At 46.1% G+C, this 26,266-nt stretch overlaps 1 protein-coding gene across 1 annotated transcript in view; it reads right to left on the bottom strand.

Moving 5' to 3' along the window:
- Window positions 1-1,143: 1,143 nt before the first annotated feature.
- LOC139473848 (inhibitor of Bruton tyrosine kinase-like) overlaps window positions 1,144-26,266 on the bottom strand; it is a 36,912-nt gene continuing 11,789 nt past the window's right edge. Inside the window, exons 7-26 of the mRNA XM_071256619.1 lie at window positions 25,210-25,294; window positions 24,523-24,640; window positions 23,344-23,515; window positions 22,089-22,212; window positions 20,764-20,953; window positions 19,881-20,046; window positions 17,848-17,953; window positions 17,086-17,543; window positions 16,573-16,662; window positions 14,890-15,010; window positions 13,269-13,365; window positions 12,513-12,614; window positions 10,841-10,958; window positions 10,211-10,271; window positions 9,415-9,729; window positions 7,379-7,614; window positions 5,313-5,462; window positions 2,574-2,726; window positions 2,180-2,393; window positions 1,144-1,621 (exon numbers count right to left, since the gene is read on the bottom strand). Coding sequence (XP_071112720.1) covers window positions 1,469-1,621; window positions 2,180-2,393; window positions 2,574-2,726; window positions 5,313-5,462; window positions 7,379-7,614; window positions 9,415-9,729; window positions 10,211-10,271; window positions 10,841-10,958; window positions 12,513-12,614; window positions 13,269-13,365; window positions 14,890-15,010; window positions 16,573-16,662; window positions 17,086-17,543; window positions 17,848-17,953; window positions 19,881-20,046; window positions 20,764-20,953; window positions 22,089-22,212; window positions 23,344-23,515; window positions 24,523-24,640; window positions 25,210-25,294 — 3,229 coding nt within the window. The 3' untranslated portion in view covers window positions 1,144-1,468. The remainder of the gene's footprint in view (window positions 1,622-2,179; window positions 2,394-2,573; window positions 2,727-5,312; window positions 5,463-7,378; window positions 7,615-9,414; window positions 9,730-10,210; window positions 10,272-10,840; window positions 10,959-12,512; window positions 12,615-13,268; window positions 13,366-14,889; window positions 15,011-16,572; window positions 16,663-17,085; window positions 17,544-17,847; window positions 17,954-19,880; window positions 20,047-20,763; window positions 20,954-22,088; window positions 22,213-23,343; window positions 23,516-24,522; window positions 24,641-25,209; window positions 25,295-26,266) is intronic.

Raw genomic sequence — 26,266 nt, 5'->3', positions numbered from 1 at the left:
CTTGTTGGAGAATGTTTCTATATGTTATCATGATTTCAGGACTAGGAAACACACCTTCATCAACACTGTTTTAAGGTCAAGGTCAATTGCTTGAGAATCCAAGTTGACACTTTTCTCCATGTTCAGCAGGTGCCCCTTTCCCTGGTGATTGACCTGACAAAGGTACAAGGTAACTGATGAGCTAGTCCTTATGATGACGTACACAGGAAAATAGTCCACAATTTTGTCATTTCTACCTAAAAACACTTCAACGTTCGATCTTTGGCTGCAGGACCAGTGCCAGCAGGCAACACTCCCACAGATGAAGCTAATATGTTGCACCACCAAAGGATTGTATTGAATCTATCAGTAGGTGGCCCTTTCATATGTCAGAGTTTGGCGTTGAAAAAGAGAGGTGGAAGCCTATAGCTGTGTGTATGATGCACCATTAGGAATGAACAGCAGGTGCCCCTTGCAGGTGCCCCTTTCACTTGCAAGATTTGGATGTTCCCTGGCCAGAGGTGGAAGCATATAGCTGATGATCTCGCCTACAATTCCCCATTAGGAATGTTCATACAACTATCAGCAGGTGCCCCTTTCATCTTCCTTCAGCAGTGTGTGATCAGTGAGAGGTGGAAGCATATAGCTGATGATCTCGCCTACAATTCCCCATTAGGAATGTTCATACAACTATCAGCAGGTGCCCCTTTCATCTTCCTTCACCAGTGTGTGATCAACCAGAGACGGAAGCTTGATGATGATATGAGCATGTCAATACCACCACTAAAATCAATTCAAGACAGTCGGGCAGGTGACCCACAGATGTTGCCTGCCCATCTTCAAAGTAACCAGCCCACATTCACACATTATAAGTATTGAAAAATCAAGAAAAATAGAAGACAAATCATGTCTCGATTCAGTTGAAAAAATGCACTTGAGAATTTACAAGGAGTTGTGATAAAACTGAATATATAAGTAGTCTTGAAATTATCTGCCAGACATTTGTCAGGTGGAGGAAAATTTCATGCAGCCCGACAGGAAAGTTAGCAGCCACGGGCAGTTTGGCAGGCAGTTATTTCGGACACATATGTTATCTATGACCATCTATCTGCATATATTGTCCAATATGGTTTGAACCAGACCATTTGATGGTGACTTTCTCTGATCTGAGTATTGGGTGCTTGTGTCTCGTCCATGGTCTGGCATCCAAACCATGCTGCACTGCCCTTCTCATAATGATGTCTTGTCCAATACTTGGCTAAACTGCCTGTTCCTGTACTGATGCTTATTGCGGCAAGAGTGGTGTCAGCAGGAAGTGGTTTTCCTGTGTTTTCATTGATAGTGTCACAATTGGTCTGGTATCTCATGCTGTTTTTAGACATAGTCCCGAGTTGATGACCGATCTTGACACTGTTGCCTTGTTGAAGTAACGTTATGCAGTCAGAAATTGGCGTGGCTGTCCTATCGTTCATGATGACACATCGTGGACTCAGAACTTGGCCTGATTGGCTCTCTGTTTACTGACAGACCAGAGGGGAGCGGCAGTGACCTGGGGAACTCGCTCCACGGTGACGTGCTCGTCCTGGTTGTCTCCCCCTGATTGGTAGTGCCCCAGCAGCTGCTGAATGGCCTGCTCCTCGATCTGCAACAATGGTGTAAAACATGAAAAAACATTGCCTTACAGTGAGTAATGTCTATATATACATATATATAAACAAAAAATTAAATAATCATTTCCATGTACTCATAATGTATATAACACTAACTCTAGATGTACAGGATGCATATGCAAGTGTTGCTTTAAGCCGCATAAGCAATATTCCAGCTATTCAGGGTACGGGATGCACAAAGCCATACAAAAAACAACACTTCACATCGACCCATGCTTGCCATAAAAGGCGAATATGCTTGTCGCAAGAGGCGACTAATGGGATCGGGTGGTCAGGCTAGCTGACTTGGTTGATACATGTCATCGATCCCAATTGCGTGGATCGATCCGCATGATATCAATCACTGGATTGTCTGGTCCAGACTCGATTATTTACAGACCGCTGTCATATAGCTGGAATATTTCTGAGTGCGGTGTTTAACAACAAACCAACCAACCAACAGAAGGTACATCAAACCCTGTTTCCCTCATGATAAACCAACAATTTCCACTGCTCAAGTAACAGGGGTGATGTGAAAACATTATAACTACCTGTATTAGATTAAGTGGCTTCTTGCTGGCGTAGTCCAAGGTCTTCTTCCTCGCCTGCTCATCCCGTAAGATGTCCGAGAAGCTGACACTGGATGCAGGGGGACTGTTGGCCACGGTCGTCACCCAGGGGTTGGGGGGCGTGGCCGGCATGGCTACTGGTTCGGACTGGCTTGAGGGGCGCGATCGAGGTGCATTTCGGGTCGGCAGTCCCCAGCTGCAAAGTTTGTTTTTATACAACAGTGAAAAACACAACTTGTTAATAAAATGAAATATTTGTTCTCTTTAAGTTTGAACAAATTAACAAGCAGAGAACATGAACATGAACGATTGACCTTTAGTGTAAAACAGAAATCAGTGATGTTAGTAAACAAGTTCAACATCAACAGTAACTCACCTCATGTGTTCTCTTGACGTAGCAGGTTTGCTTGGCGCAGATGCAGGTTTGGTAGTTGTCTTGATGGTGATTGTGTTGTTACTGTCACCCTGCGGCACCTTGTCTTCCAACAGCAGGTCTCGAAACGACTTCACCACTTTGCTCACAGACCCCCTATAACACATTCAGGAAACACACATCAGTGACCCCTAACGGAAAACACAAGACATTTAGGAAACACACATCACCGACCCCTACAGGAAACACAGGACATTCAGGAAACACACATCACTGACCTCTACAGGACAACACAAGACATCAAGGAAACACACATCACCGACCCCTACAGGAAAACACAAGACATTTAGGAAACACATATCACCGACCCCTACAGGACAACACAAGACATCAAGGAAACACACATCACCGACCCCTACAGGACAACACAAGACATTCAGGAAACACACATCACCGACCCCTACAGGACAACACAAGACATCCAGGAAACACACATCACCGACCCCTACAGGACAACACAAGACATCCAGGAAACACACATCACCGACCTCTACAGGACAACACAAGACATTCAGGAAACACACATCACCAACCCCTACAGGACAACACAAGACATTCAGGAAACACACAACACAGACCCCTACAGGACAACACAAGACATTTAGGAAACTCATATCACAGACCCCTACAGGACAACACAAGACATCCAGGAAACACATATCACAGACCCCTACAGGACAACACAAGACATCCAGGAAACACACATCACCGACCTCTACAGGACAACACAAGACATTCAGGAAACACACATCACCGACCCCTACAGGACAACACAAGACATTCAGGAAACACACATCACCAACCCCTACAGGACAACACAAGACATTCAGGAAACACACATCACAGACCCCAACACGACAACACAAGACATTTAGGAAACACACATCACCGACCCCTACAGGAAAACACAAGACATTTAGGAAACACATATCACCGACCCCTACAGGACAACACAAGACATCAAGGAAACACACATCACCGACCCCTACAGGACAACACAAGACATTCAGGAAACACACATCACCGACCCCTACAGGACAACACAAGACATCCAGGAAACACACATCACCGACCCCTACAGGACAACACAAGACATCCAGGAAACACACATCACCGACCTCTACAGGACAACACAAGACATTCAGGAAACACACATCACCAACCCCTACAGGACAACACAAGACATTCAGGAAACACACATCACAGACCCCAACATGACAACACAAGACATTTAGGAAACTCATATCACAGACCCCTACAGGACAACACAAGACATCCAGGAAACACATATCACAGACCCCTACAGGACAACACAAGACATCCAGGAAACACACATCACCGACCTCTACAGGACAACACAAGACATTCAGAAAACACACATCACAGACCCCTACAGGACAACACAAGACATCCAGGAAACACACATCACCAACCCCTACAGGACAACACAAGACATTCAGGAAACACACATCACAGACCCCAACACGACAACACAAGACATTTAGGAAACACACATCACAGACCCCTACAGGACAACACAAGACATCCAGGAAACACATATCACAGACCCCTACAGGACAACACAAGACATCCAGGAAACACACATCACCGACCTCTACAGGACAACACAAGACATCCAGGAAACACATATCACAGACCCCTAAAGGACAACACAAGACATCCAGGAAACACATATCACCGACCCCTACAGGACAACACAAGACATCCAGGAAACACACATCACAGACCCCTACAGGACAACACAAGACAACCAGGAAACACACATCACAGACCCCAACACGACAACACAAGACATTTAGGAAACTCATATCACCAACGCCTACAGGACAAAACAAGACATTCAGGAAACACACATCACCAACCCCTACAGGACAACACAAGACATCCTGGAAACACATATCACAGACCCCTAAAGGACAACACAAGACATTCAGGAAACACACATCACCAACCCCTACAGGAAAACACAAGACATCCAGGAAACACACATCACAGACCCCTACAGGACAACACAAGACATCTAGGAAACTCACATCACATACCCCTAAAGGACAACACAAGACATCCAGGAAACACATATCACAGACCCCTAAAGGACAACACAAGACATCCAGGAAACACACATCACAGACCCCTAAAGGACAACACAAGACATCCAGGAAACATACATCACAGACCCCTACAGGAAAACACAAGACAACCAGGAAACACACATCACAGACCCCTACAGGACAACACAAGACATCCAGGAAACACACATCACCGACCCCTACAGGACAACACAAGACAACCAGGAAACACACATCACCGACCCCTACAGGACAACACAAGACATCCAGGAAACACACATCACCGACCCCTACAGGACAACACAAGACATCCAGGAAACACACATCACCGACCCCTACAGGACAACACAAGACATCCAGGAAACACACATCACCGACCCCTACAGGACAACACAAGACATCCAGGAAACACACATCACCGACCCCTACAGGACCCAAACCAAGCAGATCCCGGATAAGGGATGATTTCGATGAAGTTCCCTTATAACCAACCACAATAACATATCGAATCTACCAAAAGAAGCCTGTGCATCACATATTTCTTTCACAAACAACATATACCCTTTTCACAAAAAACAATCTGGCATCTTACCATGGACATGTAGTTTGTTTGGCTGGTGCTGGTGATGTTGGTGATGTTGGTGATGTTACTGATGCTGCCTGTTTCTGCGCTGCAGCGTCCTGCGCAGCTTTGTTCTGCTGCTTCTTGACCTCCTTCCACGACACCTTCCCCCCGGGGGCCCTGAAGCAGAACACCATTCTCATCACACACATGCTTGTAGCTAGGTGTGTAACAATACATCGGTGCACCGGGGCATCGTGAGTTTTAATGCGACGATACAATACACAATACATTTTCTTCTGTATCGATACGCGACAATAAATACATTTGCTACTCGTAAAATGACACCTAGTATTTTTGTCAGTCAAATATCATGAAATGTGTTGTAATTAGGGTTTCAAGTTCACTGCTAATAACAGCCACTACTGCTGTCAGCCTCTGTATATGGTTTTCAATATAGAAATAATTACTTCCTTCCAGCTCATCAAAACAGATTATTACAGTCACGTGATCATGCTCCTGGTGAGCTGAAATGGGGTTTGATGTCATGTTCAAGATTATTGCACTTATGTAGAGTGGAGTGGAGCAGAGCGGAGTGAGTGAGTGAGTGAGTGAGTGAGTGAGTGAGTGAGTGAGTGTATGGTTTAACGCCGCTTTTAGTAATATTTCAGCATTATTATGACACGTTATACCTATGTCGGGAATCGAGTCTGGGTCTTTGGCATGACAAGCGAGCGCTTTCACCACTTGGGTACCGGACCGCCCCACACTAAGATAGAGACTTGCATGGACCACAGTGCTAGCCTCCTGAGATACCATGCCAGTCTAGCATGGATACAATATTCAGACGTAGAACACTGAATCCAAGCCAACCGGTCCTTGCTTTATACCCTTAATGAAGAGGGCCAGGTAGAGAGACAATTACCACAACTTAACGTCTGTTGCTATGACGTTGTCAGGGATGGAACCACCAACCTATCGATCTCCTGGCAGATGCTTTATCCCCTAGACAGCAGTGACCATCCTACTGCTTAACAAAGGTTGTGCAACCTGACTGGGATGATGTGAAAGATAGTAAACATTTGAACAATTGTCAAAGCAGATTGTTAACTTGAAGCAACATGTCACAGATGCAATGATGAGTTTTGTGTTTGTTTGTTTGTTTGTTGTTTGACACTGCACATGGCAATATTCCAGCTAAATGACGGTGGTCTGTAAATAATGAAGTCTGAACCAGACAATCAAGTGATTGACAGCGAACTACGCAATTGGGATACAATAACATGCATCAACCAAGTCAGCAAGCCTGACCACCCAATCCCGTTAGTCGCCTCTTATGACAAGCATAGTTGCCTGTTACAGAAAGCACGGGTTGCTGAAGACCTATTGCACCCCAGATCTGATGAGTGCAATAGGTGTCTGTCAAAGTCTTAGAGAGGTACAGAGACCGAGCATCCTTCATTGTGAATACATTCTATCTCTGTTGAGTGCTTGTTGCCAGACACAGGCTGGACTCAATGATGGTGAGGTGTGGTGAAATGGGGTCTAACATCGCATCCAAGATTATTGCACTTTTATGTCGACGTGCATGCACATGAGTGTGTGTGTGTGTAGCTGCTTGTACTAATCCGGACTGATGCCAATTTATAGTGCTAGCCCACTGAGATGCCATGCTGCAGTGAATACCTCACCCAGACACAGTATACTCACTCTGAGCTGACCAGGTGCGGTCGGGTAGCCTAGCGGTTAAAGTGTTCGCTCGTCATGCCGAAGACATGGGTTCAAATCCCGACATGGGTACAATGTGTGAAGCCCATTTCTGGTGTCCCCCGCCGTGATATTGCTGGAATATTGCTATAAGCGGTGTAAAACCAAACTCACTCACTCACACTCACTGAGCTGACCAGTCCTTGTTTTAGCCTCTTAAAGCCGAGCGCCAGACAGGGTAACAAGTACCATCTTTTAACGTCTTTTGGTACGATGCGGCCGGGGATTGAACCCCGGATCTTCTGCTCTCAGGAAGGACGCTCTACCACTAGACCACGGAGTCGGTGTGGACTGAGTGATGAGGACAGGAATGAGGCCATGACACTCACCTCTTCTCTGTACTGTGGCTGATCCTCGCCTTCTGCTGACTCATGATGTCCCGGAGGCTGACCCCGCCCGTGGGGCTCTGGGGTGAGGGCAGTGACTCTGGGGGTGGGGGGGAACTTGCTCCCCAGATTCCCCTGGGAGAAGAGGGGCTGCTGTACCCCCAGGGGTTTTCTTTCCCTCTCCCTGGCACTGGGATAGTAGCACTAGGGGTGGGGCAATGCTGATCTGTTGGTTTCACCTGAAAAACAAAGAACATATTCTTAAAAACAATGCTTGAACTTGATTATTCAAACACTAGTTCTACCTGTAACATTACGTAATTTTTATTGAGACTTTAAACTCACTTTAGTCGGAATACAGACATTCCACTTTTCATCACTACAACTGACTTGACCACTTCAAAGAACCCCATGAACATGGGCAGCGGCTGACAAACTAAGAATCAACAGGATGAACCATAGGATTCCGTCATGCCTAAGGGAAGCAACTCTGTACAGAAAAGATCCTGATGCCTGAAACAACGGGTCCCCCATATGATCCCCACTTGTGTTGGCTTGGTGAGGTGAGGTGAGGTAATGATTGGTGAGGTGAGGTGAGGTGAGGATAGGTGAGGTGAGGTGGTATATACATAAGGCCATGGAGGTGATCTCCAGACAGATGCTCTATACACTAGGCCACAGAGGCGGACTCCGAGGAGATGCTCTATACAATAGGAGATGGAGGTGGTCTCCAGGCAGATGCTCTATACACTAGGACATGGAGGTGGTCTCCAGGCAGATGCTCTATACACAAGGGCATGGATGTGGTCTCCGGGGAGATGCCCTATACACTAGGGCATGGATGTGGTCTCCAGGCGGATGCTCTATACACTAGGACATTGAGGTGGTCTCCAGGCAGATGCTCTATGCACTAGGACATGGAGGTGGTCTCCAGGCAGATGCTCTATACACTAGGACATGGAGGTGGTCTCCAGGCAGATGCTCTATACACTAGGACATGGAGGTGGTCTCCAGGCAGATGCTCTATACACTTGGACATGGAGGTGGTCTCCAGGCGGATGCTCTATGCAATAGGACATTGAGGTGTCTCCAGGCAGATGCTCTATACACTAGGACATGGAGGTGGTCTCCGGGCAGATGCTCTATACACTAGGACATGGAGGTGGTCTCCAGGCAGATGCTCTATACACTAGGGCATGTATGTGGTCTCCAGGTGGATGCTCTATACACTAGGATATGGAGGTGGTCTCCAGGCAGATGCTCTATACACTAGGACATGGAGGTGGTCTCCAGACAGATGCTCTATACACTAGGACATGGAGGTTGTCTCAGTGGAGATGCTCTATACACTAGGACATGGAGGTGGTCTCCGGGGAGATGCCCTATACACTAGGCCACAGAGGCGGTCTCCGGGGAGATGCTCTATACACTAGGACATGGAGGTGGTCTCCGGGGAGATGCTCTATACACTAGGACATGGAGGCGGTCTCCGGGGAGATGCTCTATACACTAGGACATGGAGGCGGTCTCCGGGGAGATGCTCTATACACTAGGACATGGAGGCGGTCTCCAGGCAGATGCTCTATACACTAGGACATGGAGGTGGTCTCCAGGCAGATGCTCTATACACTAGGACATGGAGGTGGTCTCCAGGCAGATGCCCTATACACTAGGACATGGAGGTGGTCTCCGGGCAGATGCTCTATACACTAGGACATGGAGGTTAGTCTCCGGGGAGATGCTCTATACACTTGGACATGGAGGCGATCTCCGAGCAGCTGCTCTATGCACAAGGCAACAGAGGCAGACAACTGTTCATGTCTTAACCTTCAGGTTTAATATGTATTGTTATGATTGCGGGGGCATTTGGACATCAAAATCGTTTTTTGATTCTCAAACTGTTTGGCAAGTCATTGGATGTCAATGATGACAGAAGATGTACATGCAGTCAGTGACATAAGCTCACTTGACTTTCTGTCAGGTGCACAAAATCACATGAAACTAAAAAATCTTTACGTCTCAACTATCGCTTTACTTACTGGTGTAGCTTCTGGTGTTTTCTCCTCGGGATGTTCCTGTTCTTCCTCATCCCGTTCTTCCTCCACACTTATATCTGAGCTGATGGAGACATGTCGGTCTCCGCGAGAGAGAACTTCACCTGGTCTGCCCTTGTCGGTCTCATCGCTCGTGCTCTTGGTTCGGCTGCGTCTTTTCTTGGGCTTGTGTTTCTTTGTCGAAACATCGTGGCTGGGCTTGTTCTCCTCATCCTGGTACTTGGCTGCCAAGGACTCCAGGTAGTCTCTCTCTGGAGCACCGCTGTACGGAGTTATCAGTCTTCTACACATACATGACAGCTGTGGAGAAGATGGTTGGAAATAAGTTGGAAAAGTGTTGGAAATAAGTTGGAAATGTTAGAAATGAGTTGCAAATAGGTTGGAAATGACTAGGAAAAAAGTTGGAAATATGTTGGCAATAGGTTGGAAATATTGGAAATGAGCTGCAAATAGGTTGGAAGTGACTAGGAAAAAAGTTGGAAATATGTTGGCAATAGGTTGGAAATGAGCTGCAAATAGGTTGGAATGACTAAGAAAAAAGTTGGAAATAAGTTGGAAATGAATTGGAAATAAGTTGGAAATATGTTAGAAAAAAGTTGGAAACGAGTTGGGAGATATGCCGCCCGAAACAACGATCATAGGTTTCTGCAGCTTTCCTTGCATCACTCAGTGATATTTCAGCTCTATATGACAGCCAGTAAAAAGTCAAGTCTGGACACACCAACCAGTGATTGATATACCGCCTCATACAACACACGGGACCACAGTGACCTGGTCTCACCTTGTCTCGGTAGTACTCCTTCAGCTCCACCATCGTGTCCTCACCAAGCACATCCAGATACCTGCACAGCAGCCACAGCAACAGCAACAGCAACAGCAGCAGCAGCAGGAAGAAGAAGCAAAGAATGAATACCAAGGTCCTCAGGCAATTTGACAAGACATGTTGCTGAGTAGATTCAAACAGATTTGAATTTTATCCTGTGAATGACACACAGAATGAAAGCTACTGATTTAAGATTTTTCTATTTCCATTCACTACTAGACTTCCATTCATATTTACATACTAATTATCAATCCTTAAATTATAATCCTTTCTGTTTAACTGTTTATGGATTTATAAACATAAAATCTGGTGTGCACACTTCTTGTAAATTAGTAACACAGTTACACAGTTTAATGTTTATACCTCCATAAACGAAAAAATTATCGAAGTCTTTTCTTTAATTCAATATTTTATAGTTAACAGGGTTCAAGTTACAGAGGATTCAAGGAGTTTATGATTTTACTTGTTTTTTTCCACAAACACATCAACCATGTCACAATTTAATTGTAGTTATCAATGTTCTAACGATGTAGTGTGATGGTTAATTAACCATACATGACAGAGGAGGAAGAAGTGTGAACAACGAACCTTCCTTCCAGGAGAGCTGCCAAGTTAAGGGAGATAAACTGCTGACATGTTGCCCTCAGCTGCGTGGCGTTGTACATGGATGCAAACTCCAGGATCTCCCCAACGTTGCGGAATGTTACTGCAACAACATGCACATGGCTTCATTTGTTCTGTTTTGTTTAACACTGCACTCAACAACATCCCAGCAATATGATGGCGGCCTGTAAATCATCGAGGAGCCAGGACCAGACAGACCAGTGATCGATATTGTGTTTGTTTTGTTTTGATTTGTTTAACACTGCCCTCAGCAAAATTCTAGCAATATGATGGCTGCCTGTAAATAATTAAGCCTGGACCAGACAAACCAGTGATCGATATTGTGAGCAACAACCCATGCTGTTGAGGTACGATGACACACAAGAAACCCAGTCACAGAGCCCGACCAATCGACCCATTTGTAACCTCTTACATCTTAGTGCCACGACTGTCGTAAGTCTATATTAAAGCATGGTAGTCACGATCATCATAGTGCCACAACTGTCGTAAGTCTATACTAAAGCATGGCAGTCACGATCATCATAGTGCCAAGACTGTCGTAAGTCTATACTAAAGCATGGCAGTCACGATCATCATAGTGCCAAGACTGTTGTAAGTCTATACTAAAGCATGGTAGTCACGATCATCATAGTGCCACGACTGTCGTAAGTCTATACTAAAGCACGGCAGTCACGATCATCATAGTGCCACGACTGTCGTAAGTCTATACCAAAGCATGGCAGTCACGATCATCATAGTGCCAAGACTGTCGTAAGTCTATACTAAAGCATGGCAGTCACGATCATCATAGTGCCAAGACTGTCGTAAGTCTATACTAAAGCATGGCAGTCACGATCATCATAGTGCCACGACTGTCGTAAGTCTATACTAAAGCCTTGCAGTCACGATCATCATAGTGCCAAGACTGTCGTAAGGCTATTCTAAAGCATGACAGTCACGATCATCATAGTGCCACAACTGTCGTAAGTCTATATAAAAGCATACAATCATTACAGTGCTACGAATGTAAAAAGTCTGTATTAAAGTATGGCAGTACCGATCATCTTAGCGCTACAATTTCAAAAAGTCTATATTAAAGTATAGGAGGTACAATCATTATAGTGTTTTGATTGTCACAAGTCCATGATAAAGAATAGGCTTTACAATCATCATAACGCTATGATTGTCATAATGCAACCTCGAAAACTTTAACACGGGGTATTCCGACTATAGATACAGGCTTAAAGACTGAATCCATACAATATAGACCATCTATTAGCCATTCCAGAATGTTCTTTTGTTCAGGTTTCAAATTTTTTATCAAGAATTTGTCAAAATATGTTTTGAAGCTTAGTTGCGAATTTGAAATTAGTGCCGTAAAGCACGAGAAAGCTGCCTTTTGATTGGCTAATGTCAACTTCTTGCCAGTCATTTAATTGGTTGGTCAAAGTTTGTGCAATGTCAGTCTGACGTGACCCATAATTGGATGTCCTCAGATCTTTGTTTAGCAGTAGCGAGAACTAAGATCTGATTGTAATGAGATTGGTCTTAGTTAAGGTATGAGAGTTGGATCACCTCAGGGCAAAGATTATTTTGTACAACGGCAGCCGGGAGACTTGCCAGTAACAGGAAAGCACTTCCACACTGATGCACTTACTGAGATTGGCCAGGGACACCTCACACATTTCCTTGAGTCGCACGGCCAGGAGCTGGTCCGCCACCACCAGCACATTGCACAACAGCTCCACCTTCTGGCAGTCTGTAACAGTGATCAGTAACGGGACATCAACACTACTTCATGAGTTGTTGCTCGGGAAATACACAAATTCTCACACTTGCTTCATGAGTTCATGAGTGAGTGATTTAACGCCACTTTTTCCAGTTATATCGTGGCATGTCAGCTTAATGTGGGAGGAAAGCCTGAAAGGATGCAGGTCTCAGACGTTTACCACTTTGGTGAAACCCACAAGCACGGGTATGGTGCTGACAAACCTGGAAACATAATCGGGGCGAACCAGGATTCGAACCCACAATCATAGGGTTCGGCATGCCCAAGGGACGCAAATCTGCACAGAGAATCGCGTCACCTTAGACGACTGGGCCACCTGTGCCCCCACTTTTGCCAGGAAATGTACTGTATAGTGATACCATGACATTTACAACCATGGCCCCCTCGTGAACACAGACTGACACATGCACAACATCAAATCTGTATACTAGCCACAGTTCATGACGCCATGACGTCAACCATAAAGACTGTGACTTCATTACATTATGTCAACATGGAGAACATTCAACACATGCTTCACATCGACCTTATTTTATCTCATCCACATCATCATTAGGGAATCAAAAATATATTTAACCTTCATTTCGCTTGTGGAACACTGACAGTACTTGAGACAACACACACCTGTAATGACCTGAGACTCGTCACTGTACAGGTAGTCCAGGAGGATGGACAGCACATCTCCAGGCACTGGCAGTGTCAGGGAGGTCGTGTCTGATGTCTGAAAAATACACAAGCCAACAATTATTTCTTTTTGAAAGTCAAAACTAAATTAAGTAAGTTGAAGCAGGTTGAAGCAGGTTGAAGAAATTGTTTGTTTCAGATTTTTCAAAAGATTCAAACAAAACATAAACTGAAATCTAATCTGTATACCCTCCCCTCCATATCCACCTCAAATCTGTATCCCCTCCCTTCATTACCGTATCCCTCCCTTCATCCCCATATCCCCTCCCTTCATCTCTGTATCACCTCCGTTCATCCCCGTATCCCCTCCCTTCATCTCCGCATCCCCGTATCCCCTCTTCCTCCCCTCACCTGGCCCCTCCCCCTTCCCTTCCCCTAACCTGTACCAGACCCTCCCTCTTCCTCCCCTCACCTGTACCCCACCCTCCCCCTTCCTCCCCTCACCTGTACACGACCCTCACCTGTACCCGACCCTCACCTGTACCCGACCCCCCCACTTCCTCCCCTCACTTGTACCCAACCCTCCCCTCACCTGTACCCGACCCTCCCCCTTCTTCCCCTCACCTGTACATGACCCTCACCTGTACCCGACCCTCCCCCTTCCTCCTCTCACCTGTACCCGACCCTCCCCCTTCCTCCCCTCACCTGTACACGACCCTCACCTGTACCCGACCCTCCCCCTTCCTCCCCTCACCTGTACCTGACCCTCACCTGTACCCGACCCTCCCCCTTCCTCCCCTCACCTGTACACGACCCTCACCTGTACACGACCCTCACCTGTACCCGACCCTCCCCCTTCCTCCCCTCACCTGTACATGACCCTCACCTGTACCCGACCCTCCCCCTTCCTCCCCTCACCTGTACACGACCCTCACCTGTACCCGACCCTCCCTCTTCCTCCCCTCACCTGTACCCGACCCTCCCCCTTCCTCCCCTCACCTGTACCTGACCCTCACCTGTACCTGACCCTCCCACTTCCTCCCCTCACCTGTACCCGACCCTCCCCTCACCTGTACCTGACCCTCCCCCTTCCTCACCTCACCTGTACCCCCCCCCCCTCCCCCCCCTCACCTGTACCCCACCCTCCCCCTTTCTCCCCTCACCTGTACCCGACCCTCCCCCTTCCTCCCCTCACCTGTACCCGACCCTCACCTGTACCCGACCCTCCCACTTCCTCCCCTCACCTGTACCTGACCCTCACCTGTACCTGACCCTCACCTGTACCTGACCCTCACCTGTACCCGACCCTCACCTGTACCCGACCCTCACCTGTACCCGACCCTCCCACTTCCTCCCCTCACCTGTACCCGACCCTCCCACTTCCTCCCCTCACCTGTACCTGACCCTCACCTGTACCTGACCCTCACCTGTACCCGACCCTCACCTGTACCCGACCCTCACCTGTACCCGACCCTCACCTGTACCTGACCCTCACCTGTACCCGACCCTCCCACTTCCTCCCCTCACCTGTACCCGACCCTCCCACTTCCTCCCCTCACCTGTACCCGACCCTCACCTGTACCCGACCCTCACCTGTACCCGACCCTCCCCTTCCCCTCACCTCCATCCAACCACAGCCCAGCATGCTGTGGAAGTACTCCAGTCTGGCCACCAGCACACACTTGTGACACTGTATCGTCGTGCCGTCCTCTGCCTCGATACTCACATCACACAGCTCAGGGCTGAAACATCACACAACTATGAAACACCTTATGTATAACTGAAGCAGAATATGAACAATGTCACACTCTTTATAGATGACACTGCCAATTCCTGTGCCCCCCACCACTGAGTCACCTTCTGCATGTTCGAACCAAAGTGTCCCCCTACATGGAGACATTACTTCTCTGTATCCTTACATCGAGGTTTCAGGGTTCCAGATAGCCATCGGTCTCCGGTCACAGACCAATAAAATTTCAATTTGACAAATTGTTCGTTTAAGCTGAAGGACTTTTGACCGATAGAAATGCTAAGCCAGGTGTCATGATAAAAATGTAAATAGTAAGGATTATGCCTACTGACGGTACCATTTTTAATCATTATTGACATGCTCTCATTAAGTTTTGTGTCATTCTGAGAATGTACGCTACAGATATTGTCCTATTTTCAATCAGAGTTTTCATCGTCATGCTTTCATGACACAATGATATTATCCTCGGATCATAGGTTCTCGGACAGCATGTTTTCTATCGTTATTTCTCATAACAAGTTGTGTGGAGTCTCATAACAAGTTGTGTGGAGAAATTGTAAATACTCAGATGATTGCTTGTTTTTAAGAAGTATTTTACAAGTGAGTGAGGTTTACAGTTGTTCAAGTGATTAGCGAGAAAACTACGAATGTTTCTTAAGCTTCCATAAACCCCTAAAACAGGGATAAATGTTGCACTATTGTCTTATGTTTGAAATGTTGTCTTGTTTTTTCAACAAAAGGTAAGTAAGTACAAGGTAAGTCATTTTCTTCATGCTTCAACATGGGATATGGGTCACGCTTGTGACAGTTGTCTGGGGGATGGAGGGGTGAGGTTTATGGCAGTTTTGCTTCCAAACCAAGGGTGTGAGGAAGCTATGCCTGATTTTTTAAAAGTACTGACTTAACTTTGAAAGTTAACTGCAGTAACCCACACTGACAGATGCACAGAGGCTGCCTTGATTTGTAAATATGCTTTATCATCCAAAACTGGCTCCCACAGGAGATATCGCTTGGATTAGATCAAGCGATATCTACATTGTAGATATCGCTGCAATGAAATTACATCACAATGTTTTGCAGACCATTGTGACGTCACTGGTGACCATGATGTCACAATCAAATGACATCACTAATGGCTCTGCTACTGAAGCTGTTAGCAGTACTTTTTACACTGAAAACACTGCTAATTACCGTCTACAAATTGAAAAAGTTGGAAGAATGATGTTGGATGATAAATAAAATCTCACCCAAGTGTCTTTTGATATCAAATATATCAACACTTGTTGATAAAAGTGGCAAAAATCCTCGGCAAGCCTCAGAATTTTTCCACTTTTATCAACTCGTGTTGATATATTTGATATCAAAAGACACTTGGGTGAGATTCTCTATGTTTGAACAAATACATTTTGCAGTAATTTAATGTTTTTTTATTTACAGGCATGTTTTCCATGGACTTATTACATATCTTGGGTCCAAGTCATTGACCTACACACAGCCTTTTGTGTCAAAATCAATGGGTCTTCAAATTCATTCACCACTGAATTGCTAACTCACAGTTTTCTGCAGTCAAACTTGACCTTTGGTGGCGAGAGGAACTTCCCGGCAGACTGCACACAGCCATTGAGGTACTTGACCGCATCCAGTCTGAAACAACAAGCTGCCTTGACAACAGGTCATTTGTTGTTTGTTTGTTTGTTTGTTTGTTTGTTTGTTTGTATTCCAGCTTTATGATGGTGGTCTGTAAATAATCAAGTCTAGACCAGACAATCCAGTGATTGACATCATGAGACTCGATCCACGCAATTGGGATACAATAACATGCATCAAACCAAGTCAGCGAGTCTGACCACCCAATCCCATTAGTCACCTCTTACGACAAGCATAGCAGCCTTTTACGGCAAACATTGGTTGCTGAAGACGTATTCTAACCCAGATCTCCATGGGTCACAGTTCATTTGTGTGTTTGTTAGTATTCTCCGACATGGAAGGTTCCAAGAAGGTATCTGTAACTCAGGATTTCATAAATATCTGAAGGAATGTTAATTCATTATTGAACATCTAACTCACCTCTTGGAAAGCCCTTTGACACCCAGTTCCTTGGCAACTTCTTGTAAATATCGGACAGGGTTTTTCGCAGTATTGTGAGGGTCAGCATTCTCCTTCTGGACCGATTTCTTCTTCTTTTGATGAACTTCATATGCAGACATTTTGGACAGATTTTCAGAAATAAGTAGATCTGAGTTATCTTTCTGTAGGTCAGCATCACCTTGACCTTTTTCTTGACCTTCACCTTTGACAATAACTGGGCTGAACTTAGTTCCAACTTTAAGTAGGTCACAGGTGTCATTGTAGATGTATTGAAGGACTTGTTCCATGATCTCCGGGGGAACAGACGGAACGTGAATGACAGGCTCCTCATCAGGGAATTCCTCATCGGCTTTTGTCAGACTAGCTACTTTGTTGCGAAGAAAGTCACACTTTGAGACGAGGATGTACTTGTGACATGGCCACCTGTGATTCCCTGCCTGCAAACAGGAAGTGAGTGAGTGACCTCATGTATACTTGTTTAATGTCACACTCAGAAACATTCCATGTAAATAATCGAGTCTGGACCAGACAATCCAGTGATTAACATCATGAGCATTGATCTATGCAATTGATGCAATTGCATAAACCAAGTCAGCAAGTTTGACCACACGATCCCGTAAGTCACTTCTTACGACAAGCATAGTTGCGTCTTACGGCAAGCACTGGTTGCTGAAGACCTATTCTGACCTTGACCTTTAAAGGTCGACATCAAGTACAGCATCCTCATGGTGGTCACAGTACCTGCACAGTGACGTCATGTATAGCATCATATTCATCAGCTTCCTCCCTCAGTCGCTGGAAGTCCGAAGACATCTCTGAGTCACTGATGGACGGAATGTCGGACAGACTGCAACAGACAAGATCATGGCCCTCTGACCATCAACGCTTCACAGGTTTGTGTACACTTCATCCCTCCATCACCCATAAATATCCGCGGATCCTATGTCTAAAAGCTGTATTGCACCAGCCAGCCATGCCCTACCCCACCTGTTGGCCTGCCAGCCATGCCCCACCCCCTCAGTTGACCTACCAACCATGCCCCACCCCACCTGTTGGCCTGCCAGCCATGCCCCACCCCCTCAGTTGACCTACCAGCCATGCCCCTACCCCACCTGTTGGCCTGCCAGCCATGCCCCACCCCCTCAGTTGACCTACCAGCCATGCCCTACCCCACCTGTTGGCCTGCCAGCCATGCCTCACCCCCTCAGTTGACCTACCAGCCATGCCCTACCCCACCTGTTGGCCTGCCAGCCATGCCCCACCCCCTCAGTTGACCTACCAGCCATGCCCCACCCCACCTGTTGGCCTGCCAGCCATGCCCCACCCCCTCAGTTGACCTATCAGCCATGCCCCACCCCACCTGTTGGCCTGCCAGCCATGCCCCACCCCCTCAGTTGAGCTACCAGCCATGCCCCACCCCACCTGTTGGCCTGTCAGCCATGCCCCACCCCCTCAGTTGACCTATCAGCCATGCCCCACCCCCTCAGTTGAGCTACCAGCCATGCCCTATCCCACCTGTTGGCCTGTCAGCCATGCCCTATCCCCTCAGTTGACCTACCACCCTTGTCCTACCCTCCCTGTTGACCTACCAACCGTGTCCTACCCTCCCTGTTGACCTACCAGCCAAGTCCTACCCTCCCTGTTGACCTACCACCCATGTCCTATCCCCTGTTGACCTACCATCCATGTCCTACCCTCCCTGTTGACCTACCACCCATGTCCTGTGCCCTATCCCCTGTTGACCTACCACCCATGTCCTACCCTCCCTGTTGACCTACCACCCATGCCCTACCCTCCCTGTTGACCTACCAGCCATGTCCTACCCTCCCTGTTGACCTACCACCCATGTCCTACCCTCCCTGTTGACCTACCACCCATGCCCTACCCTCCCTGTTGACCTACCACCCATGTCCTACCCTCCCTGTTGACCTACCACCCATGTCCTACCCTCCCTGTTGACCTACCACCCATGTCCTACCCTCCCTGTTGACCTACCACCCATGCCCTACCCTCCCTGTTGACCTACCACCCATGTCCTACCCTCCCTGTTGACCTACCACCCATGTCCTACCCTCCCTGTTGACCTACCACCCATGTCCTACCCTCCCTGTTGACCTACCACCCATGTCCTATCCCCTGTTGACCTACCACCCATGTCCTACCCTCCCTGTTAACCTACCACCCATGTCCTACCCTCCCTGTTGACTACTCTCCCTGTTGACCTACCATCCATGTCCTACCCTCCCTGTTGACCTACCAGCCATGTCCTACCCTCCCTGTTGACCTACCACCCATGTCCTACCCTCCCTGTTGACCTACCACCCATGTCCTACCCTCCCTGTTGACCTACCACCCATGCCCTACCCTCCCTGTTGACCTACCATCCATGTCCTACCCTCCCTGTTGACCTACTCTCCCTGTTGACCTACCACCCATGACCTACTCTCCCTGTTGACCTACCATCCATGTCCTACCCTCCCTGTTGACCTACTCTCCCTGTTGACCTACCACCCATGACCTACTCTCCCTGTTGACCTACCATCCATGTCCTACCCTCCCTGTTGACCTACTCTCCCTGTTGACCTACCACCCATGCCCTACTCTCCCTGTTGACCTACCATCCATGTCCTACCCTCCCTGTTGACCTACTCTCCCTGTTGACCTACCACCCATGACCTACTCTCCCTGTTGACCTACCATCCATGTCCTACCCTCCCTGTTGACCTACTCTCCCTGTTGACCTACCAGCCGTGCCCTATCCCCTGTTGACCTACCAGCCGTGTGGCAGAGCTTGCAGCACCATCAGGTTGTTGTTGCGGCGGTCGGCGGAGATCTTGGTGGCTCGGTGCATGTTGGGGATCCTCTTGACCGGCACTATTTCCACCTCATCCTTCAGCATCAGGTCGATCAGAGTCGGCTTCTCAAAGTCATCAGTCATTTCTGAAAAAATTTAGTTGGGAGTTCATTTCAGCAGTATTCCAGCAATATTATAGCAGGGGACACTAGAAATGAACTTGGCACGCTCTAGCCCCGAGGGGACTTGATTCGAAGGCCTCTTGGATGAGGAAACTCTTTAAACATTAGGCTACTCGGGATCGCCATGACAGATTGAAATGAATGCAGAGTGATAGTCTGCAGCCTTCGAAATTCACGCTAGTGCACGAGCCCGAGACTACTAAATTGTGAGGAGGACAAGTAACAATCCAATGATGACCTCCTTGACTTGTAGTTGCATTTGAGGGCTTCAGGCCTGGACCAGTGCTCAATGCTTCAATTTTGCTACAAATTGGAACTGTAGAAAACTGACAGAAAAACAGAAACATTGTAAAACATTTGACTTGTTCAAGCAATCAGGCCACAACCTCTGAGAACTTTTTACGCTAGTCCTCTGGACTAGTCTTAAACAAAATGAATTTCTAAAGTTGGTCTGGGCATCTTAAATTGGAATTTTAGAAAATAAGAAGTGAAGTACCAGGAGTGCAGACTTAATTATTCCATGTTTTCACTTAAGTGGCAATTGTGAGGGTTGCAGAGCTTCCATGTGAGGGTATTACTGCAGCCATACATCCCCAGTGCATATAGCAACATTTGATCTTTTAACCATTGGGCTACCTTCGCCATTCCAGCAAAGCACCAACACCTACAACAATGACTTACTCTTGTGTGGGACCACCTCCTTCTGTGGCAGGTGCTTCCTTTCCGGCCAGTAGCCCATGAACCCTTCCCCGGCCTCGGTGATGAAGGCTACGGTCGCGTCACTGCACACAACATCAACAACAAACAGCTGTCGCTTGATGGACCACTGACAGCGGCGAAGTATGGGGCTGGACTCCCGCCAGATGAACACCTATCAACAGAGTGTTACATCTACACAGTATTCCAATGACAATACCGATACAAGGTACATAGATAAGCTGTTCTTGTGTTGGAGGGGTTATATTTGTCATGTGGTAACAAGAATTTCAAAATGAGTGAGTGAGTGGGGTTTTACGCCACTTTTAACAGCATTCCAGGTATGTCACGGTGTGTCAGCTTAATGTGGGAGGAAAGCCCGAAATGACGCAGGTCTCAGACGTTTACCACTTCCGTGAAACCCACGAGCACGGGTATGGTGCTGACAAACCTAGAAACATAATCGGGGCGAACCGGGACTCGAACCCACAATCATAGGTTTCTGGCAACTCTGCACATCGAGAAATAAGTACATTTTCCTTATAACAATCAAGGATATCATAGACAAAAACTTTGAAAAAAAATAAAAAATTTATTGTCTTCTTTCTCATTTGCTCATGAACTCATTTAGAGTATTTCACCTTTCAATACATCCATTGTTATACATGCATGTTCTTCTTTCCTGAGGAGAAAGACACATTTTCTCTATTGCTGAGTGAGTGAGTATTATGCTGTTTTTACCTTGACGTGGTAGGGAAGTATGAACGGATACAGGCCCTAGGCAGTTGTCTCTATTGTGAAACCACTCGATACAGTGCTGACAACCTAGAAGCATCTGGCATTCAAACCTGCAATCACAGGTTTCAGGTTACAATGCCAGCTACTCAGCAAACTGCTGCACCTGAGACAACAGTAGCCACCTAAGCCCCAATTTCTGAAATTTTGAATTGATAATTGTTTGATCAATGCTTCAGCTGATAATGACAAACTACATTGGACACTTTGTTAATACATAGACATCTGGTTAATGGTGTTTCATTGCCTACCTGGCTGGACACTGAGAGAGGTTTATTGCCTACCTTGCTGGACACAGAAAGAGGTTCATTGCCTACCTGGCTGAACACAGAAAGAGGTTCATTGCCTACCTGGCTGGACACAGAAAGAGGTTCATTGCCTACCTGGCTGGACACAGAAAGAGGTTCATTGCCTACCTGGCTGGACACAGAAAGAGGTTCATTGCCTACCTGGCTGGACACAGAAAGAGGTTCATTGCCTACCTGGCTGGACACAGAAAGAGGTTCATTGCCTACCTGGCTGGACACAGAAAGCAGTGCAATGCTGAGGTCTGAGCCGCCCTTCTCCCTGAGCCGGTCGGCCTCAGCGTGGTAGTCCAGCTTCCCTCCACACACCAGCACCTTGCCCACCTCCAGCCATCTGTACAGTCACAACATGGCTTGTTTCATTCAGCAATATTTCACTAAAATCATTACGGCCTGCATATAAACAGACACAATGTTTAAGTATAAGAACTTACGATATAAGATAGCTATGTGATAAATAAAAAAGAACAATGACTGAAGTGTGGTTTATTTCACAATAAAACACTGTTCTATCTTGACGTCATTTCTGGAGTTTCAAACATGCGCTCGCAACTTGATGATTTTGTATATTGGACAACGTTATGTTTGCGAGGGGAGTGTCTAGTGAGTTGTTGCCCATAGATGTAGATGGACAACTCAGATCACATCCTTAAACAGGAGAGATATGCCAATCGTCATTGGGAGAAAAGGTACAGGTAATCGTCATGAGGATTGTGAGAATATGCGGGAAATAGCCACCTGTGCATGAAATGGACTTGTCCGACATCTCGCAGGTCAGATTCTTGTGAGTGAGACATCATTATTAAAATACAGGTAAGTATTTCTAAAGCTTGTAAATTTTATCATCATCCTTATAGAGGCTGTACATAATGTTGATATCTCACATAAGAAATAAACGACCTGCCATTACAGTAAAATAAAGAAGTCTTTGTCAAGCCTGTCAAACGATTTAGGCCTCCAAATAATCAAGTTGTGATCAGACAGTCCATTATTCTACCTGGATCTTCACAGGTCCCTAAGACCACTGGGGCACCTGTACCCCCTCAACATAAGAGTGAGTGAGTGAGTTTGGTTTAACGCCGCTTTTAACAGTATTCCAGTTACATCACGGCGTGTCAGCTTAATGTGGGAGGAAAGCCCGAAGTGATGCAGGTCTCAGACGTTTACCACTTCGGTGAAACCCACAAGCACGGGTTTGGTGCTGACAAACCTAGAAACATTATCGGGGCGAACCGGGATTCGAACCCACAATCATAGGTTTCTGGTGTGCCCAAGGGACTCAACTCTGCATAGCGAATAGCGGCGCCTTAGGCGACTGGGCCACCCGTGCCCCCCTCAACATAAGAAGTCAGTACAACATCACATAAATACAGTGTCACATATAAAGTGCTACAAACTCCAATATATGTTTATAAGCATCCTGCGACAGTCGTGTGTGTAATTCATAGTAAGCAGTATTTCTTACTTTGACATTATCCTCCGACACTGATATTCATGAAGAACAAAGATGTCCCCTTTCTTAGTGAGACAGACTGTAGCGGCGTCGGAGCAGGTGACGGACTTGATGGCGATGTCCTTCTGACTGAGAGCGGAGACCAAGCGGGGCTGACTCTGGAGCTTCTCTCCCTTCTGGTGACCTGCCAAAACAACACAACTACTGCCAAAACAACACAACTACTGCCAAAACAACACAACCACTGCCAAAACAACACAAATACTGCCAAAACAACACAACTACTGCCAAAACAACACAACCACTGCCAAAACAACACAACTACTGCCAAAACAACACAACCACTGCTAAAACAACACAACTACTGCCAAAACAACACAACCACTGCCAAAACAACACAACCACTGCTAAAACAACACAACCACTGCAGAAACAACACTACCGCTGCAGAAACAACACAACCACTGCCAAAACAACACAACTACTGCCAAAACAACACAACCACTGCTAAAACAACACAACTACTGCCAACACAACCACTGCAGAAACAACACTACCGCTGTAGAAACACAACCACTGCCAAAACAACACAACCACTGCAGAAACAACACTACCACTGCAGAAACAACACTACCACTGTAGAAACAACACTAACACTTTAAAACAACACTAACACTGTAAAAACAAGGCTACCACTGCAGAAACAAGGCTAACACTGCAGAAATAACACTAACACTGCAGAAACAAGGCTAACGCTGCAGAAATAACACTAACACTGCAGAAACAAGGCTAACGCTGCAGAAATAACACTAACAGCATAAACAAGGCTAATACTGCAGAAATAACACTTACACTGGAGAAACAATGCTAACACTGCAGAAACAACACTACCACCGCAGAAACAAATTTAACACTGCAGAAACAAATCTAACACTGCAGAAAGAACACTACCACTGCAGAAAACAAATCTAACACTGCAGAAACAAACCTGACACTGCAAAAACAAATCTATTCCTGGAGAAACAACACGAACACTACAGAAACAATGCTAACGTTGCAGAAACCACAATAACACTGCTATGGTTCAAGGAGCAATACTCAATAATTATTTGATATGCACCCATGTATAGGTTACTAGTATAGATATATGTATGTATATATGTGATGTAGTGTTTTGCCTGACAGACTGACCTAGCTGGCCAGCATTGAGCCCAAACGTGAAGACGGCATCGGCAGTGTACACGACAGTGTGGAAGCTGCCCACACACACTCCCAGGACATTCCTCCCCTTCCACAGCTTGGCATAGATCTGAAAACATCACCAAGGATTCCATAAAGCTGAGGCAAATCTGGATAAACACCTACAGTACTGTCACAATGAAAACTTTAATGTGGTCTGTGACACACGACTCAAAAATGAATTTTTTATGATAAAAATGTAATTTATGCTTATCCTGACTCATACTTATTTGTTTCTTATTCCCGAAAGGTAGTGGAAACATGTGCTGTGTACCCAGTGAACAGAAAATATCTCACCTAAACGCACCCCACTGAGTCTGGATAATGCAAAATGTTCTAAATAATTGGTCTTGATGTGATGGTTTTCAACAGGAGATCCTATCACTCAAACAATGTAATGAGGACAATGTGATACCTATAATATACAAGTATTTGAAAATAATTCTAGAAATATGGCAAGAAATCAACAACACCTTTCTAATGTCTTCCTTGAAAAAGCTTGTTCAACCCTGCAGCAAGTAACAGACACACATCACTGCTCTTGATGGGCTGTTAGTACAATGAATATTATCGTGCATCCTTGAGGACGCAGTATATTTCTTTTCTCTGTCCATTCTCTACAATTCAGGTGTAACTCACCTGTCTGGGTTTGACGGATTTATCGGGTGGGGGGAACAAACCCAGTTGGTGGAAGGCATTTAGTCCACAAGTGAAGATTGCGCCACTGAAATATTAAGGGAAAAAATTATCCATTCAGTATTGAAATGCATTAACAACACATAACAAGTCCTCTACTCATGCTGATAGGGTCCCACTCCATCGGCTATCCATCGAAATAGGGCCTGGGAACAAAACGATACGACATCAACCCGCTTTACGACATTAGGGGAGATAACTATCTGTACAGGCTGATGTTCACAGCCGTTAACTGGAAGATCAACTGATAGATCTACATGAGAGGAAGACCTCATTGATCATACCAATTCCCATACTGATTGTCCTGCTGACTGTTCTGCTGATTTGTATGCTGACTGTAATACTGATTGTCATACTGATTGTCATACTGAAGGTCATACTGAATGTCATACTGATTGTCATACCGATTGTCATACCGATTGTCAATACCGATTGTCATACTGAATGTCATAGTTTGTCATACCGATTGTCATGCCGATTGTCATGCTGAAGGTCCTACTCATTGTCATGCCGATTGTCATGCTGAAGGTCCTACTCATTGTCATACCGATTGTCATGCTGAAGGTCCTACTCATTGTCATACCAATTGTCATGCTGAAGGTCCTACTCATTGTCATACCGATTGTCATGCTGAAGGTCCTACTCATTGTCATGCCGATTGTCATGCTGAAGGTCCTACTCATTGTCATACCGATTGTCCTACTCATTGTCATACAGATTGTCATGCCAATTGTCATACTGAAGGTCCTACTCATTGTCATAATGATTGTCACACCGATAGTCATACCAATTGCCATACCAATTGTCATTCTGATTTTCATTCCGATTGTCTTATTGTCATACTGATAGTCAAACCGATTATCATACCTATTATCATACCAATTGTCATACTGAAGGTCATACTGAAGGTCATACTGATGGTCATACTGATTGTCATACCAATTGTCATACCGATTGTCATACTGATGGTCATACCGATTGTAATATTGTCATACTGGTT

This window comes from Haliotis cracherodii, unplaced genomic scaffold, assembly GCF_022045235.1.
Source record: "Haliotis cracherodii isolate W230 unplaced genomic scaffold, xgHalCrac1.p SCAF_3, whole genome shotgun sequence".
Classification (NCBI taxonomy): domain Eukaryota; kingdom Metazoa; phylum Mollusca; class Gastropoda; order Lepetellida; family Haliotidae; genus Haliotis; species Haliotis cracherodii.
This window is presented reverse-complemented; position numbering and strand designations above follow the sequence as displayed.